This window comes from Vigna angularis, chromosome 1, assembly GCF_016808095.1.
Source record: "Vigna angularis cultivar LongXiaoDou No.4 chromosome 1, ASM1680809v1, whole genome shotgun sequence".
Lineage (NCBI taxonomy): Eukaryota > Viridiplantae > Streptophyta > Magnoliopsida > Fabales > Fabaceae > Vigna > Vigna angularis.
The window spans coordinates 27,928,881-27,946,476 of record NC_068970.1 but is presented as its reverse complement, the minus strand read 5'-3'; the positions used below and the strand labels follow the sequence as shown (position 1 = coordinate 27,946,476).

General features: G+C 32.7%; 1 protein-coding gene across 3 annotated transcripts; it reads right to left on the bottom strand.

Annotated features, from left to right (window-relative positions):
* Positions 1-8,031: 8,031 nt before the first annotated feature.
* Positions 8,032-13,446, bottom strand: LOC108343398 (filament-like plant protein 7). Of its 3 annotated transcripts, none has more exons than XM_017581657.2 (6): positions 13,147-13,446; positions 12,005-12,114; positions 11,659-11,806; positions 9,269-11,507; positions 9,088-9,148; positions 8,032-8,758 (listed from the first exon to the last, which is right to left on the bottom strand). In XM_017581657.2, exons 2-6 carry the CDS (start codon positions 12,101-12,103, stop codon positions 8,252-8,254), a joined length of 3,054 nt encoding a protein of 1,017 aa, XP_017437146.1. In that variant the 5' UTR covers positions 12,104-12,114; positions 13,147-13,446; the 3' UTR covers positions 8,032-8,251. The 3 variants fall into 3 exon arrangements, with proteins under 3 accessions (XP_017437146.1, XP_017437143.1, XP_017437145.1); XM_017581654.2 differs by lacking the exon at positions 13,147-13,446 and adding an exon at positions 12,998-13,140; XM_017581656.2 differs by lacking the exon at positions 13,147-13,446 and adding an exon at positions 12,401-13,139.
* Between the last annotated feature and the right edge of the window lie 4,150 nt (positions 13,447-17,596).

The window sequence follows — 17,596 nt, the reverse complement described above, 5'->3', positions numbered from 1 at the left end:
CATGTCACTTGATTTTTTTTTTTTGGTTAATTTAATTTAAAAAATTGAAAACATGAACTATCACAATTTTTTCTTCCTAATTCAAGAAAATCTCAACTAATTAAAGCATCCGATCTGACCATCTATGTGACCTCATTTTTTATTTAGATAATAGGCTAACTAATATTGAGTGTCATTTAGATGAAAAAATATGATGATTTCCCTAATGATGAATTATAGAACTTGTACTTGCTTCATGATTAATAAAATTATAAGAGTCTGGGATAATCAATTATTACTAGCAGTTGGAAGCTGGCTTTTAAGCTTCTGACCTAGCTCAAACCTTCGCCTATAAATAGTGTGTTTCAAAATTCTTTAAGGGTTACTTAAACTATTTCAGAGCAAGAGTATTGGCTAAAAAAACTCTGAGTGTTTAAGGAACTTGAGTTTCGGTGCTTGTAGAAGGAAGAGTTCTTACTTAATGTGTCTAAGTTGATGGTGCTTATTTATCAAGCAGAATCAGGTGTTAACTTTTGTGTGTCAAAAGAAGGTGTTAGTCATCTTTTATCGGTTAAGAGAGATGTTTTTTAATCTCATCTTTATTTCTCTATTATAAATTATTACTCATTTTAGTGAAAAGGTTAATCCCTTATTTAGAGATATTAACAATTGGACATAGGATCTTTTGATCCGAACCAATATAAAAATCAATTATGTAATTTTTTGCTTCCTTTCTCTACTTTAGTTATTTGCTTTTATTCAAAGTAAATTCTCAGATTTATCAAAGAAATTTTTAAAAGCAAAATTTTGTTAAAAAGAAAGTGATTTTTAACTCGAACCAATTCACCCCGCTTTTGAATTTTGTCTACGCTAAATATTTTGTTGCACGTTTTCTACAAGTCTTGTGTTTGTAGCTCCATACATAATGAATCTTGTTGAGTTGGCGAAAGTAAAGAAGTAAATAGAGGATTTGTTGGAAAAAAAGTTTATTCGCCCAAATGTGTCTCCGTGGGGGCTCCAATGTTACTGGTAAAGAAGAAAGATGAGAGCTCAAGGTTATGTGTAGATTATCGCCAACTAAATAAGGTTACTATTAAGAAAAAATACCCGCTACTAAGGATTGATCAGTTCTTGGACCAATTGAGGGGAGCCGGTGTGTTTTCAAAAATTGACTTAAGTTCTAGCTATCATCAGATTTTAGTAACGCTGGAAGATGTACAGAAGATGACTTTCAAATCAGACTATAGGCATTACGAGTATGTGGTGATGTCGTTTGGTGTTATGAATGCTTTTGCCATTTTATTGTATTATATGAACCAGATTTTTTGTCCTTGTCTAGATAAGTTTGTTGTTATGTTTATAGGTGACATTCTCATCTATTCTAAGAGTCGAGAGGAACATGAGGAACACCTGAGGAATTTTTTTGATTGAGGGAGCATTAGTTGTACGAAAATTTATCCAAACGTGAGTTTTGGCTCGATGAGGTTCTGTTTATGGATGAGGTTTTGCTTTCCTTTCCCTCTTCATGTATTGAATAATTTTAGTTTAGTTCTAATTTCGTTTTGTCTTGTTGCTTCAATTTCATTTTTGTTTGTGCTTTCATTTCCAATTTTCAATTTTGTTTTCCTCATCTCGTTTTCGCATTTAATTTCAATTTCTTTTTTCTATTCAGTTTCGTTTTCCCCATTTATGCTTAGCAGTTTCATTTTCTAATTTCATGGTAGTTTCGATTATGTTACGATTGATTCTGTTATGTTTTCTCTACTATAATGCTTTCAATTTCAACTTTGTTTTGCTGTTTTAGTTTTGTTTTTATGGTAGCTTAAGTGTGTTTGGTTGGTCATTAGTGAAATTACATCGCTTACATAAGATTTTTGAACTGCACCGTTGTCTTTGTTGCCTTGTGTCACATTATATTAAATCTGATTGTGTTCTTGCAATTGGATATATGCTTAGTTGCCTAATTGGAGATTGAATCTCCACTTAGTTGATCAATATGTATGGAGCAGAATGGATTAAATAGCTGCATTGCATTTGCTTAATTCGTTTTTATGAAAATAGGATTAGTCTTGGCTTAGTTGGTAAACTCTATTGGATTAGGGGTGAAAGGAGCGGTAAATTGTTGTTAATATGTGATTGGAAGCATGCAATTGAGCTAGTGACCAATACGTGTTCGATGTAATGATTGAACCAAATGTTGGTGCTTGAGAGACGACCTAGGAGTTACTTCCTAATATATATTGCACTTAATTGCACATTAATTTAATTCGGGTATAGTTTCGATCAAGTGCTTCACTTCTTTTTAACCAAAGCAAAATCTTGACATTTATGCTTCGGTTTATAATCGAAGTCAATCATTTTTTTCTTTTTTTTTACCTCATATTAATATATTTCGATTCTCAAACCGTTATTAATTGTGGAAAACAATAATTATTGTATCCTTTTGTTATACTAATAATTTAGCCCAACAAAGTCTTCTATCATATTAAAAAAGAGAGGATATGAAGGCCAACATCTTTGAATTAATAAAATAGAGGACTTATTAATTCACAAGGCGAAAAAAATCTATTCGTTTGTATGGTCACTCTAAGAAGATGAAGATTCACTACTCGCTGAATCGAAACAAATAGCCTTGGATATAATTCTTTTTAAATGTATCTCGGCTATCTACTATTTGAATGCAAATTAAATTGACATGAACTAATTAAAAGAAACAATATCAAGATTTAGTGTCGAGGAATGCATTCAAAACTTATAAATTTGAGAAAATTTGAGTCATCAGTTGTTTTCACATTCTAGACTTTTGCTGCTTTTTTTTTTAATTGTTTAAAAAAAAATTACTTTACAATACACCATCTATGCATGATGCACCATTGTCAACGTTCACCTTTAAAGAACTTGTGTACAAATTCTTCACAAAAAGATTGGAATGATCACGAGTAATACAGTGAGGTGCACCAAAATTAGGTTACCAAAGAATAGTGGAATCATTAGAGGCAAAACAGAGTTGATGAAACTGAGAAACACAAACTTGAGGTTGATTGCGATAATTTTGATTATATCTATTCCAATGATCAACAAGTAAGATGACCTTAATTCCATTTATTATGACCATTCGAACTTCTTTTTCCATCAAAATTCTTGCCACCAGAATTCCCTTAACCTGCTCTAGAATTGAATTTGCCCCTTTGAAGTCGCCTCTAGAATCACCACGGCCACATCGCGAGTTTGAAGAATGTCACTTTGAATCAAGAGATCCGAACATACTTTCTTTTCTCAAATTTCTCTTCTGGTGCAAGAAAGAGGGTCTCAATCTCACCAACATTGTATAGATCAAGTCGTGAGGTAATGAAAGTAACAAAATTGTCAAAATCATCAAGCAACTATCAGGAATTTGTATTACTACTTTTTCAAGTAAGTTAAGAAGTTACATTTTAGCGTTTAAGATCATTATAGTTTTAATTTATTAATATTTAAAAACTAAATAATTGTAAGTTTACAAACCTCTATATTTAATAATAATATTCACTGTTCTTTATTTTTAATGTTGAAGTACTTTTCCAAGCAATAATATCCATGTGCATATGTAAAAATAGGAAGGCATAAAAAAAATTATAGTTATAAAACGATATTTGAATATTTTTATCCACACTAATGCAATATAAAATGTGTAGCTAGATGAACTTCTGAACCATATCAACAACAAAAACATTGGAGATGTATGCCTTTATGCTGGATCCAACTGTCAATAATGTAGCTAGATGCTTGGGAGAAGATGACATACTATTTGTTGATGGGTCAGATCATGACAAATAGGTACGCAATTATTTTGTTATAAAATAATATAAAAAGTAATTGTGTTTTATTATTATTATTATTTATTATTTTTCTTTATTTTGAATGTAAGTAAGTTTATTGATTTATAAACATTACCACAAGGAGTACTTAATGTTATAAAACATTATAACTACCTTTTACGTTGTAACCATATAATATTATAAAATTAATGAAATTTAAGTTTTTGTAAGTATGTTTCTTTATAATTTTAATATAAGTTTAATAACTCACTAATGCAAAATACACTTTTCTTTATGATTCTTAACATATTTCTATATTTCTATAGTGAGATAATGCATTAAATTGTGATTTTATACTTACGAATATACATAGTTTGTTAGGATAAAAAATTAGTCGTGCAAGAAAGACAAAGGCTAAATGATGCATCACACGTGTTATCATGAGGTGGTTATGCATTACTTGAAAGAAAGATAAGAAAGAGTCGAGTAGAAGCCTTAGGACTTGAGTCCCTCGACCTAGCACCTGCACTTGCTAGGTACGAGATGTGGAAGGTTGGATTAAGTCTGATGAGAACATGACATCCTCCTAGTTGCCTTGATCTTACAAAGAATTATAAGTACAAATTCTAAACATTAATTGGTTGTGCATCCCATGTGTTTTATGTAACAAAGTTATTTGTTATATGCATGATGAGTTGGTTGAACAGCAAACTCAGGGTTCATTTGTTGGCCAAGGTAGGGACGACATTCTAACAACGACCCTTGGAAAGCCCAAGCACCTCGATCATGTATGTATGGTTGGTGGGGCGATTGGTCTTCGTGACTACTTTGGCCCTACAAAAAAAAGCATTGAATCCATGAGTCAAGAGGCACTAAGGAAGATGGATGTTCAGTAGGAGGAAAGGCTCAACCAAAGCATGAGATCTATGGACCAACTACAAGAACAAAAAGAAATTCAAAAAGCACTTAGAGAGAAGTTGCATTCCATGACCCAAGGCACCATGGGGTTTCCCACTAAAGCTCCAACAACACCTCGGGTGAGCACAAGAGGATCATGCTCTGTTGTAGACCCTACTGAGTATAGTGATCAGTATGAGTTGTTGGTTGATGGGGATCCTCCACGCGTTGTGGGTGTCAGACGAGTACGTGAGGAAAGGCAGACTATTCATGGTGCTCCCTTATTACCCAACCATGTACGTGTGACGATTGGCGAAGTTCGTGATCCCCAAGCTCAGGTGTTTGTACCGACTTCAGAAATTCATTTTGTGAGGGAGACCATAGGAATATTTATAGCATGGCCTAAAGCATTGATCATGTCACACATTGCTACACCACAGGTATTATATTTCTATTATTAGTATTTGTATGTTAAATTTATAAATATTGATTGATAACTTGAAAATTTTAATTTCAGTTCATATGTCCTCATAAACAGCCCATGCATGAGCCAGTCATAGATGAAGATGATGACATGGCTGAAGTAGAGGATGATCCTCTTACAAAGCTCATCACAAAATTATCCAAGTTGTCCAAAGGACCACTAGAATTGTACTGGATTTGAGAGTATTTGGCTTCTAATGCCATGTGTCAGTATATATCACATTGAATGATGCACTAGAGGTCATTGAGGGAGATAGGATGTTGAATATTTCAATCCTTCAACTATGGTGCATGTAAGATAGTCAATTTTGTCTTCCATATTAGTTATATTTAGATTGTTAGTTTCTAATAACTTAACTTTGTTGTCATAGGTACATGGACACAGTCATTGTGGACCAAGGTCGGTCTTCCATGTACGGATTTGTTGAACCTCAGACCATTCAACCTTCTGGTAACACAGTTGAGAGCAAACCAAATTATTTGCAAACATGGATACCTGAGTCAAATAGAGACATATATCGTGTGCCATACATTGATGGGTATGGGTTGCAAAATGTAAAATTTCATAAAATTTTACTTAATTAATTTACTAACTATTTATGATTCATGATAGGTCTCACTAGCAACCGATGGTCATCATTCCCAAACAATACAAAATTTTATGGTTTTGTTCGTTGCACAAGAGGATGAAAAATGGTTTGAAAAACATGCTTGCAGGGTAAGTGTTTCTCTTTATATGTTTCAAATTCATGTTGACCTTAAATTTTTATGATGAATATAGTTATATTAATATTACCTTGTGTTTTCAATGTAAATAGAGTTATGGATAAACCCCGAGGTCAGCTAATTCAAATCCTGTATCCAAAGGTTATAAGTCATTTATAGTTCTTATTCATTTTCTATGTTATTGAATGATCTAAATGTTTGACTATTTAGTTTGTCATTTTAGTGTAACAAGCAACTAGATTCATGGGAATATGGCTACTATGTCATGTCTTAAATTAAAACCATCATTTGAGCTGACATTACAGATGACTAGACTGAGGTAATGATGCTTACCTTCAATACATTACAAATCAAATTCAGCTTTGAACATATGTAAACATAATGAATTTTTCTTCATTTTGCAGTGCTTCAAGAATACATCTCCTATATCAGAGGAGATAATTAAAAAGATAAGACAAGAGTGCGTAGCTTATCTTCTGCAGAGATGGACTTAGGACTCATGCTCATGTCTTTAGGAAGACTTTTATTGTTGTTGAACATTAATTAGCTTTAGTTTAAGTTTAAGTTTTGATAGTTTAAGTTTTGGAATGTTTTTTAGATTGTTTACTATCGTGTTAACTTGAAACACAGAATATATTATATTATGATGTGCTGGGATGATTTTCTGTTTTTCAGGTGTGGTTTTATTGTAAAAAGAAATTATTATTTTTTAAAAAAAATACAATGTAGACATCGGTTAGTGCATGTCCGACGTTTGTGGGCATCTGTCAGTGCACTGTCTGACATCATCTTTGTCCATGGCAATCCAGCGATTTAGACGTTTGATGAGGGAGATTCGACGTCTACTTAAACGTCTACCAAGGAAGATCCAATGTCTATTTAGACGTCTGTTGAGGGAGATCTGATGTTTATTGACATCCGATGAAGGATCTGACGTCCAATTGACGTCACTAATATGACGTCGAGACGGGATCAAACGTCAAAAGTCCAAAATAACAGACGTTAAAAACCTTTTATGTAGTAGTGCATTTATCTCACTTCTCTCTCACACACTTTTAGACAAGACACATCATCTAGTCAAGCATTTGGTTGTTCTAGCCTAAATGTTTTCCTATTTCCTAGGACCTAAGTGTTTTCCTATGTTTTTAATGTTTTGGGTTCCAGTTCTAGTTTTTTTTATTTTGGGTTTTTGACTCTACGTTTTTATCCTAGGTTCCTTTATGATCTTTTAACATGGTTTAATGTTATTTAATTAAACTTCAAAACATGAGATCGTTTGTTCATATAAACGATTTTGTCTTTAACAATCTTCCCCTTTTTTATGTTTAATAAATACACATTTAAACGATGTATTGATTCTTTTAGTTCAACTTTTATTTTTAAGTCTTATATGTTTTATAGTTTTATATTTTTATCTTTTGCATGCGGTTAATGAAGATAGTCGGAAAAATATTGTATAAACGCACATAACATTAAAAACAGATAAAGCTGTAAATAAAATAAAGCTGTATAAGCAACAAATAAACAATGCTCAGAAACATTTTATTAGAACAAAACACTCCCAAACAAATTACAAGAATGTAAACATAGACTCCTAAGATGAACTCTAAGAATCTAGACAAACTCCGTCTCATTTTATAATTTTATAATTCTATAAGTCTATAATTCTATAATTTTATGATTTTATAATTTTATAATTTTATAAATTTATAATTTTATGATTTTATAATTTTATGATTTTATAATATTATAATTTTATTATTTTTTAGTTTTATAAATTTATAATTTTAGAATTGTATAATTTTATAATATTATAATGTTCTAATCTTATAATATTGTAATCTTATAAAAAACATTCTCTTAATAATTGTAAAATAATAAAATATATAATTTTAAAATTATAGATCATAAAATTTAAAAATAATAAACTCAACTCATGAAACCGATATAATACGGTAACAATTATCTCATACACTAAAAAGGGTTAATTAAAAAACTAAATAGAAGGTATTTATTTAAAAAATGTAATCTTATTAAATCAAAACTTGTTAAATTCAAATAGAAAGTTTCCAAATTTGTAAAATGTGAAGTTAATTAAGCCTTAAAATGAAAAGCAATATCATCTTATAATAAAAGCAAACAGAAAACATTTCAAACTCGAGTGGCTTAACCTCAAATGCCAATGAATATGTACATCAGCTATATTTACAATACCAAACCTTTGCTCTCAGTCTTTGGGTCTCAACTCGCGACCTCAATCATATCGAATCAAAGAAGCCATTGCCAACCGATAAAACATGTTGCATTAGAATCTATCAAAAGACAAAAACATAACCACGTCTTGATATTCTATACAAGATCCTTCTTAGTCATGCTTTGGCTAATAACTTGGTTCCCTTAGCCCTCCCTTTGTTTCTTCTTGACAGCAGCTTTCTCAGCAAACCAAAGCCTACTTTCTTTTTACCTGGCACAATTGCCATTGATCCTGTGCCTTTGCTTCTATCATTTTTCTCTGAAGTGAGGCTTGTTGCTGGAGAATGAACTAAGTCATTAGGACTTTGCAGAGATTTTTCGGTTTCAGATTGAAGAAGAGGTGGCATCTGCGCATCTTTTTCTCTGCCAGTTTCTTCAGTTTGGAAAGACTTACGGATAATTCCTTTAGCTTCATCCTCAGCTTGCATTTGATTGCGTAGAGAGGATCGTTTGATCAAGTTCTTCTTCTGGGTTGGATTGGCCACAGTACTGGTTGTGGAGACAACTTTGTCAAAAAGTGCTACTTCACTAGATGAAGCAAGTGCCTTGAGTTGTTTCCCGAGGTTCAAGATGGTTTCTTGACACTCTGCCAACTTTGATGAAGCTGTTGTGATCTCCCAGCCCTGAATTACATATTTATTTTGTAGATTTATTTGAGTGTTTAGTTCAAAAGAAAATGCAGGTAATGTTGATAGATTTGACTCTCCATAAATGAACATGAGTACAAGAATTGATCTCTGTTGTTTATGAATGAATCATGAGTTGAGGTTTCCAACCTATCCATTATTTCTTACAGATATGCATGAGTTATTCATTTCTGATTCAAATTGATAAATGATAATGCAAATAGTATACATGCCCTTGCAACATACAGAACCCACCAGAGTCAATGATAACAGTGTCCTAGTCATACATGATATATCTACAATTAGCTGAGCTTTGAACTACTTACAGTTTGGTATATCTTTTCTACTTCGTATCTGCCGTATGTTGGAGATTCCTTCTTTGCAATGCTGTAATATTTTTTCATGTTCTCAAAGTCAGAAAGTTAGATTCATTGTGCATGGCTAAAGAAAATTGTAGTAGGAGTGGAAATCATAAAACTTATGAGAGGAAATTAATAGAATCTTTACCTCTCCAATTGGAGTTGAAGTTCTAGACACGTCGCTTCCAATTCCTCACAGGAGTTATTTTTATCCTCTAATTCAACTTCTAAGGACGAAAATTTTTGGAAAATGTCATTTAACTTAACCTGACCCATTGTAAGCTGTGTATCAAGGTCTTCATTTATGATTTTTTGTTTCTCAATCTGATCTTTCAGTGTCTCTATTTCAGATTCTAAATTTTTGATGTTATTCTGTGCTCCGTGATATTGTTTTGCATAGTTCTGACTCTCATCTGTTACTGACATCAGCTTTTCTTCCAAGTCTTTCTTCGCAGATTTTGCATTCCTCAAATCATCTTTTAACTTCCTAATATCTTCAAGGAGATCACACTGACTATTCTTTGTGTTGAAGAGCTCACACTGATCTTCTTGATATGCATATGAGGCTGATTGAGAAGCCTGTTCATCTTCATCATCTATTTTATTTTCATTTTGTGCTAAATGGCTGCTAAAATGCTTCTTGATCCTATCCCTTGCAATTGCAGCATTTGTGGAGGTGGCACAGTTATTAACGCTCCAGTCCAAAGCAAATGCTACTTCCTCAGTGAAATTTTCAAAATCAGCTCTCCCTGTTAACAAATCCTTACAGGTGTGAACAAGTTGGTGCAGGAGAGGATTTAAGTCTGTTACCTTCCATTGGAAAACATGAACAAAATAGTCTTTGGGTGTTGATGACTGGGATATGTCTGAATGCTTATTCTCCCCCAAGCAATCTAAACAATTGCTGCACATAAATGGCTTGGGAGCAATACCTTCAATGAGGTTGATAATCCTGTGGATTGACTTTCTCAAATTAGAACTTAAGTGTTGCCTGCTTTCTGCTTCTGTGTCAGGTTGACAAGCAGTTGGGTGATTCATGCAATCCAAAGCAATTTTTATGTCATCAAACAGTTCATGAAGACCTCGTTTTGATATGTTTTTCTCCTCTAAGATTGCATTCAAAACAATCTGAAGCCAGTCAAATGATTTTTCAGTTGTATATTTCAATTGTATCTCCTTTTTCCTCTCACTGAAGCCCAGAAGATCTTGTTCAACAGGCACTAGCTCCCTACCACTTATATCAGAGAAGCATCTTCTTTTAGGTGTATCAATAGAAACTATAGCTCGTTTTTCCATCTCAACAAAGTCATCCATGAAACTCATGTCTGAAACTTCAGTGGGTTTACTACTCTTACGAACTTTAGCCTCTGAAGTTCTTAAATGTTCAAGTTCTGAAATAAGAGCATTCGCCCAGGATCCAGAAGAGATAGCCTCATCATCACTATAAATGTCACAATTCGACATCAAAGGAAGTTCATTTGATGTGGGATAACACCTAGCTAGCTCCATACACTTCTGATTTTCAGAAACCTTTCTAAGTAGAATCTCAGCCTGCGATAATCTGGAAGCTGTTTCAGCATACATAAGCCTAGAAGATTCCAGTTCAGAATTTTTCTTGGTTAAAATTCTCTTGAGAGCCTTGTTCTCCTCATCCAGATCTTGCAAGCGTCTGATCATTAAGGCCAAACTTTTCTCAGATACATCAGAAGAGTTTCCAAAATCATTGTTTTTGTTGATCAATTCCCTGTTGGAATTGGACTTTCTTCTTCTCATCATTCCAACTTCATTCTTCATATTCACCATACCAGCAGAACCAGGTGGTCTTTTTTGTAGCATAAGACGGAGTTTTTGACACTCGGCTTCTAACTTTGACACTTTCTGAGAACACTCAAGGTACTGTTTATGAGAGGCATCTGCATACTGACGGCTATAGTCAGTCTCCTCTTTCCGGATCTCAAGTTCCTTCTCCAGAACGTGAAACTCATATCTTAGAAAAGAATTTTCCTTTTCTGTGGTGTCTAATCTAGTCATCAATGTACTAAACTCAGCATCTGCTTCTTGCTTACATTTTACTAGGTCCCCAATTGATTTTTCCTTGGTTAGCAAGGCATTAGAAAGATGAGTATTCTCGGCAGTTAGGTCATCTATCCTTTTACTTGTGTTCCTCAACTTCTCTTCCAATTCTTTCTGAATCTTCTTATCTTCTATTGCTATCTTTGGAATGTCACCACACAACTTTTTCTCTTTTTCTTCTTGAACACAGCTTGGTGGCTGCAAAGGTTCCTTCAATGTTGCATCTGCAGGAGAAACAGTCACAGAAGACGCTTTTTCATCCAAGTCTTTAGCACATTTTACTTCCTGTTTTGTCTTGTCCTTACCTATTTTTTCTGTCAAAAGATTTGAAAGATCAGAATAAAAAAATCGTACGCCCAAAAATTGGAAGATGAGAGCATAAGCAGAAAACACTAATTAAAGAAAAATCACTAAGCACCATAATGGTGGGAAAAGAAGGTGGGGGAAAATGTGACAATAAGTTACCTCTCATTTCCTGTTGAGACTTTTGGTCATGTTTTGCTGAAGGGTCATCTCCAGAATGAGAATCAAGAAGGACTGTTGCCAACTTCTCATTTAGACTTATTGATGATCTTTCGGATCCAGATTCTTTAGTTACTGGGAGTTTGTGTACCTGAAAAAATATATTACTGTGTCAGATCAAGAATTCTTTGTATGAATTCAGATCCAGTATCAACACTTTGGCAAGACTAAGCAGGTAGAAATATAACCGGTTTCTGATGATAGGCAGAGAACTAGAAAACAAGAGAATAGATAGATAACCGAACGAGGAAAACAGACAGCAACATACAAAATTGAGTAAACTGAGTACCTCTTCTTCGATGGGTCTAGAAGGACTGACATCTTTGTCCCCAGCAAAGACTGTTTTCTCCATAGATTTTTTCCTCCAAAGCCATGGCTTGTGGTTCATGATTTCAGGTACTATTCACGAACCAAGAGAAAACTTTCATGCTATTGAATGGTAACAATCAATAAAGCTAATTTCTTTTCCTACACTAGTTTCTCTATCTGGTCTCAAAAGTTTCAATACAACAGCAAAAAAAAGAAAGACTGAAGCAAATAACGGGTTCAGGTTACAAATTCAAGTTCATTCCACTCATTAAAATAATTTGAAGTAAGCGAGAAAAACTCCACTGTTAATGAACAGTTTTAGTGACATCTTATCAATCATTTGAAGCATTGTGAAAGCTCATCCTTTATGGCTAACCTTTTGACCGGATGAAGCGGAAATTAGCTTTGAATTGCCTAAAAGTAAAAACTCAACATTGTTAAGACTTCAGAGAGTAAAAAGACGTGTTTAAATCTAATTGAATGGGATCCTAAATATATTTGAAGTACTTTATCAACAAGCACACGTCACTGATCTTCGTTCAGTTAATATTCTGAAAGCAAGAAGACCCACCAATAAAATCCGGTACTCAATACCCATTCCTTTTTTTGTGTTCTTGGTGAAATTCAAAACTCGGTTGATAATGCTGAACTATCGAACATGAATGAAGAATCGAGAAAATAAATAAACATGGAAACAGAAAATTCTCAAATAAAATCTGCGTAAGAGGGAGAATGAATACTTTAACATGGCAACATTAATTAGTTTATCTTTCCAAACAGTCACAAGAATGCTGTTAAAATGGTAATAATACCCAGTGTTCATGGCAGATGCAAACAGTGTATAACTCTAAAAAGAACCAGACAACATATTAAGACATATAATGACGACAGTTGAAATGGAAGAAAAAAAGGTTAAAAGACAAGTACACTAATTGGAAAAGTTGATAGTGCAAACTGCTAAAACAGCTCCTACCTGACAGAACTTAGCACGAACAAGACTTAAAAATAGAAAGGCACTCTTAAAACTCCAACTAGCTACCAATGGAAGTTGGAGGTGAATGAAAAACAAGAGGCAGATAAGTTATCAAGAAAATCCCAACGGGTATGTCATAGGATGCTTACCCTTTCCACCGACACCTACGAATCCTTGTCCGAAGGTATATATATATATATATATTTGTAATATCCTATTAAAAAAGTTCAACGCTTGATACGATGTAACCAAAAGGTTAAAAATGAGATACAAAAAGAAAAGGCACAGTCACTTGTGAATGTACAATGGAGTGAAAGAGAAGTAACAGTTACGAAAAGGAGAAGTCATGAAATTGGCAGAAGTGGTAGAGGAGGTCATAAAAGACACGGGATCAGTATGGGTACAAAAGAGAGACCAATCCCTCAACACATTGAATGTTCTCAGGTTCGGATGAAATCATGATAAGAAACTAGTGTTGATACCAATGTCCAAAAGATATTCTTGTACCATACCACAATTTTTTTATGTTTCTTTGTCTACTATATGATAATTGCAAATATATTTTGTGCAGCCTAACTTTTTTTTTCTCTGTCCACATCTGTTCAAAATTTACTACTCAATGAAACACCGCAAACACAAAAATATCTTATAAATAATAGAAAGTGGTTTTTGTTTGGTGGATATCTTGTCCCGAGAACATATCCTAGCCTAAAAGTTGGTTGAGTGGCTATACCAGGAAAAGTTGTCAAATAGTTTTATTTAGATTGAGCAAAGGGACCAAACAGACAGACTGGTTTGAATTTCTCATGCATCATGTTTTTTCTTTCCAACTTGACTCATTGGTCCACCGGATCAAATTAGTGTACTAGTTTTTCTTTCTTTTTTTCTCTGAAATTTATGATAATTCGAACTATGAATTTATCAATTTAGTTTGGTTTGTTGGTCCTCTTGCACTTGGTTAAACTGAACCAGTCATTTTTTGGTCACCATTTTAATGCTTCGGTTTGATTTAATTGAGACAAGTTAGTAGTTTAAAAATTAGAGAAAACTACTTTATTTTTAACTTATTTGAGTGTTCTAGATGGAGATCCATAATAGCCCATCATTAGAATTTGGAAATAGTACTGCGTATCATTAGTCTAAAGTGATTAAAGTAATAATATCAAAGATATTTATTGATTTTGCTACCGCATTTTTTATAGTTTAATTATATAATATATCAATATCATAAATAACATTTTTTATATCATATTATATGATTAAATAATATATTATTGTTATTATCAAAATCATTTATTATATATATATATATATAAATATATATATTAAGTTTTTCTTATCTTTTCGTATTTTTTATATTCTAGATTTTGTAACAAATTTCATAACACATAAGAAACTTATAAATATAAATATATGTGGTATTTCTCTAAGGAATAAGGTCACATTTTCATAATTATATAGATCGTAAAATTCTTTTATTTATTAACTTGAGCATCAAATTGTTTTTTGTAGATAAATTTTTTTCATTTGTTTTGGACATCAAATATTAGAATAAGAATAAAAATGTAATATAAAGACTTGATTAGGATTTTGGTTCAATATTTATTGAGTTTATTACACAAATTATTTAAAATTTTTGTCCATAGTCCAATGTCTAATTTATTTTAAAAGATTCAATGTGGTCCTTTGGGTTAAATTGGTGTTAACACCCATCAAAAGGTGACTACATGTATGTGATGTTAATACAAGATCGTTTGTAAGACAGAACTGTCTAACACCTTCCTATTTTGAAGTTTAACAAACAATAATAAACGAAATGAGTATTTGACAAAGTATTATCTTTGTGAAAATAATATCGTTGAGTGAAAGACATCTTATGAAACAAGTGCTATGGCATCTGAATAAACAAAGGAAAGTTTTAGGAAACGCGCTAGGACCAAACGATCTCATTGACAATAGACGAGTTATTACTAATGATGATTTATTATGAAAGGGTCATTACATTAAATGATATTTTAGTAAACGCATCAATATGTTACATGATATTTTTGTTAAACGCGCTTTTACTATACCTTACTGAAAAATGCAATAATGTGTTACATGATGTTTTTGGTAAACACGCTAAAGCTATAAACAATGCTTTAAAAACAATGTGTTGAACAACACTTTTCTAAACGCATTCTTGTAGTAAACAAAGATTCCTAAACAATGAGCTGTTAGTAAACGTCTTTAAAAGGTTAAATTATACCTTATACTAAACAATGTTTTTATCCAATGATGAAATTTGTATGAATCAATATTTGGTATCTTTTCAAAAGTGCTTAAATGATCTACATGTATAGAAAAATTGACAAGCATCAATTTATTTTTAACACACAATGCAAAGCATTAAATGCACAATGTTTCAAACAAAAAAAGTAATAAGAAAAAGAACATATATGTCATCATACATCTCTACTCTACTTTATGTAGATGCCTACTGCACATATTCACCTGCTCCATCATGAACAAGTCAGAAGTGGACGTTAGAAACAAAGTAGACATTCATGGAATTATCTCTCCATCAAAAGTCGTACTAAAGATTTTGTACAACCTACTTTGGTTAAAGTACTACAAAAAGCATGTTTGCTCTAACACGTTGACTTCAACTATGGCTGCTACCTACGAAAAGGCTACGAAGATCTGAAGATTAAAGACAAGCGTTGTCTAAAGAATCTTTTCTCATGAAGACTATAAATAGAAGATACCTTGGAAAGAAGATCAAGAAGGATAAGCACACAAATAACAAAAAGATCATCTAAGAAGTGAAACTCACACTCGTGTACTCGTAGAAGACTATTGGTCATTCTTTTCTTTTTTCCTTTGGATCCCTTCTCGAGGTTGATTCGATACGTCTCGTTCTGAAGGGAGTGTTTCTCTTCTTTTTCCACATAGAGTGGATTCTCCTTGAGATGAACGATAGTTCATCTTTCTTTTCATTGTTGTTGGAGTATTCTTCCTCGTTAGACTCATTTGTGGGTTCCTCAGCCTTAAAGGTTTTTGTTAGTGTCCTTCTTGTAGGCTTTTGAGCTTTGAGAACTGTTCTCTTTTCTTTTCTCAGCATACCATCTTGTTGAAGCTCCAGCTCGTGGACTTTAAGGGTTTTAATAAGTTCCTCTAAGCTCTTCCCATTAAGATTTTTTAAGGTTCTTAGAGTTGTAACTTGCAGTTTCCATTGCCTAAGAAGGCTGCGAAGAATTTTATTAGTATTATCAAAGTTTTCATAAATCTTACCTCGCGATCTCAGCTCATTTAAGATCATTTGAAATCTACTGAATTGCTTGTATGCTTTGATTGTCCAGCATCAAGAAGAGCTCATATTGTTTGGTCAACAGATTGGTCTTATTTCTTTTTACTTCACTTGATCCTTCATAAGTGATGACTAAGGTATCTCACATCTCCTTTGTTCCTTTGAAGGCTGAACCTTCTTGTACTCCTCTTCAGAAAGAACACACATTAGAGAGTTTCTAGCTTTGGAGTTCAGAAGATACTTGTGTTTTTTTATCATTAAATCATTTGTTTCTTTCTAGTGACTCACCCTTCTCATTTAAGGGTGGATAGTTTCCACTTTCTACAACATCCCACATATCAATGTGGTAGGACTCAAAGAATGTAATAATTCTCTGTTTCCAATAATCGAACTTTTCTCCCTTAAATAGAGGAGTGTGATTGCGACATAACCTTCGTTTTCCATCAAGCAACTAGGATATTTTCCTCGTGATCTATTAAGAACTAATCCTTAAGGTTAACTCTGATACCAACTGAAATATATGAGAACACTAGAAAGGGGGAGAGAGGAGGGGAGAAGGGCGTTTGAATAATGTTTTAAAGCTTTTTCGCAAATAGTGATTAAGTTACTTAGCGGTGGTTAGAAGCTTTTTCACAAATAGTGTTGTAAAGTTGTTTATTTATGTAACAAAAATTTTATTCAAATGTTTCATCTTTTATCAAATGTTACAGAGATTAGATGCTCTATTAGGAGCTCTATAGCTTTTAGAGCTTTTTATGTATACCTTAGGTGCTCTTGTGAAATCAAACATTCTCATATTATTTAGTCATCTTTAAAGGTAGTGTTTAACACATTTATCATATATCATAAATGATTAATCATTTAGTTTAAATGTTAAGTTAAACTTCAAAACAAGATTTTCTTAAACGATCTTGTATTAACATGTTTCTCTATGATAAATATAATAAGTCTCTTCAAACTATATACTATTATTTCTCTAAAATTAAGTATCAAATATCAATGTCTTTCCGAATTTTTTTAAAAATAATTGTTTAGATAATAAAGTTCACTCTTAACACGAGGGTATGCTGCTCCTTATGTTAGGAATCTAACTTAACAACAAGGGTATATAAACATGAGTTCTCTCCATGTTTCGAATGAACTAAGCTCTAATAAGTTGAAGTTTTTCTAACTTTTCGGCATACATGTAATATATATGAGAAACCTTCCTTTCATATATGCCTCCAAAATATTATATATGGAGTTTTATGAGAAAATTATGACTTTATATTCACATATATTATACATCAAAGAGGTTTGTGAAACATACT

What these genes read in the sequence shown, in the direction of transcription:
- LOC108343398 (XM_017581657.2), bottom strand. Translation starts at nt 12,103, where the DNA reads ATGAACCACAAGCCATGGCTTTGGAGGAAAAAATCTATGGAGAAAACA. An exon ending in CTAGACCCATCGAAGAAGAG is followed by an intron (nt 11,807 to 12,004) that starts GTACTCAGTTTA and finishes ATATTTTTTCAG; the next exon opens with GTACACAAACTCCCAGTAAC. An exon ending in TAGAAAAGATATACCAAACT is followed by an intron (nt 8,759 to 9,087) that starts GTAAGTAGTTCA and finishes TATGTAATTCAG; the next exon opens with GGCTGGGAGATCACAACAGC.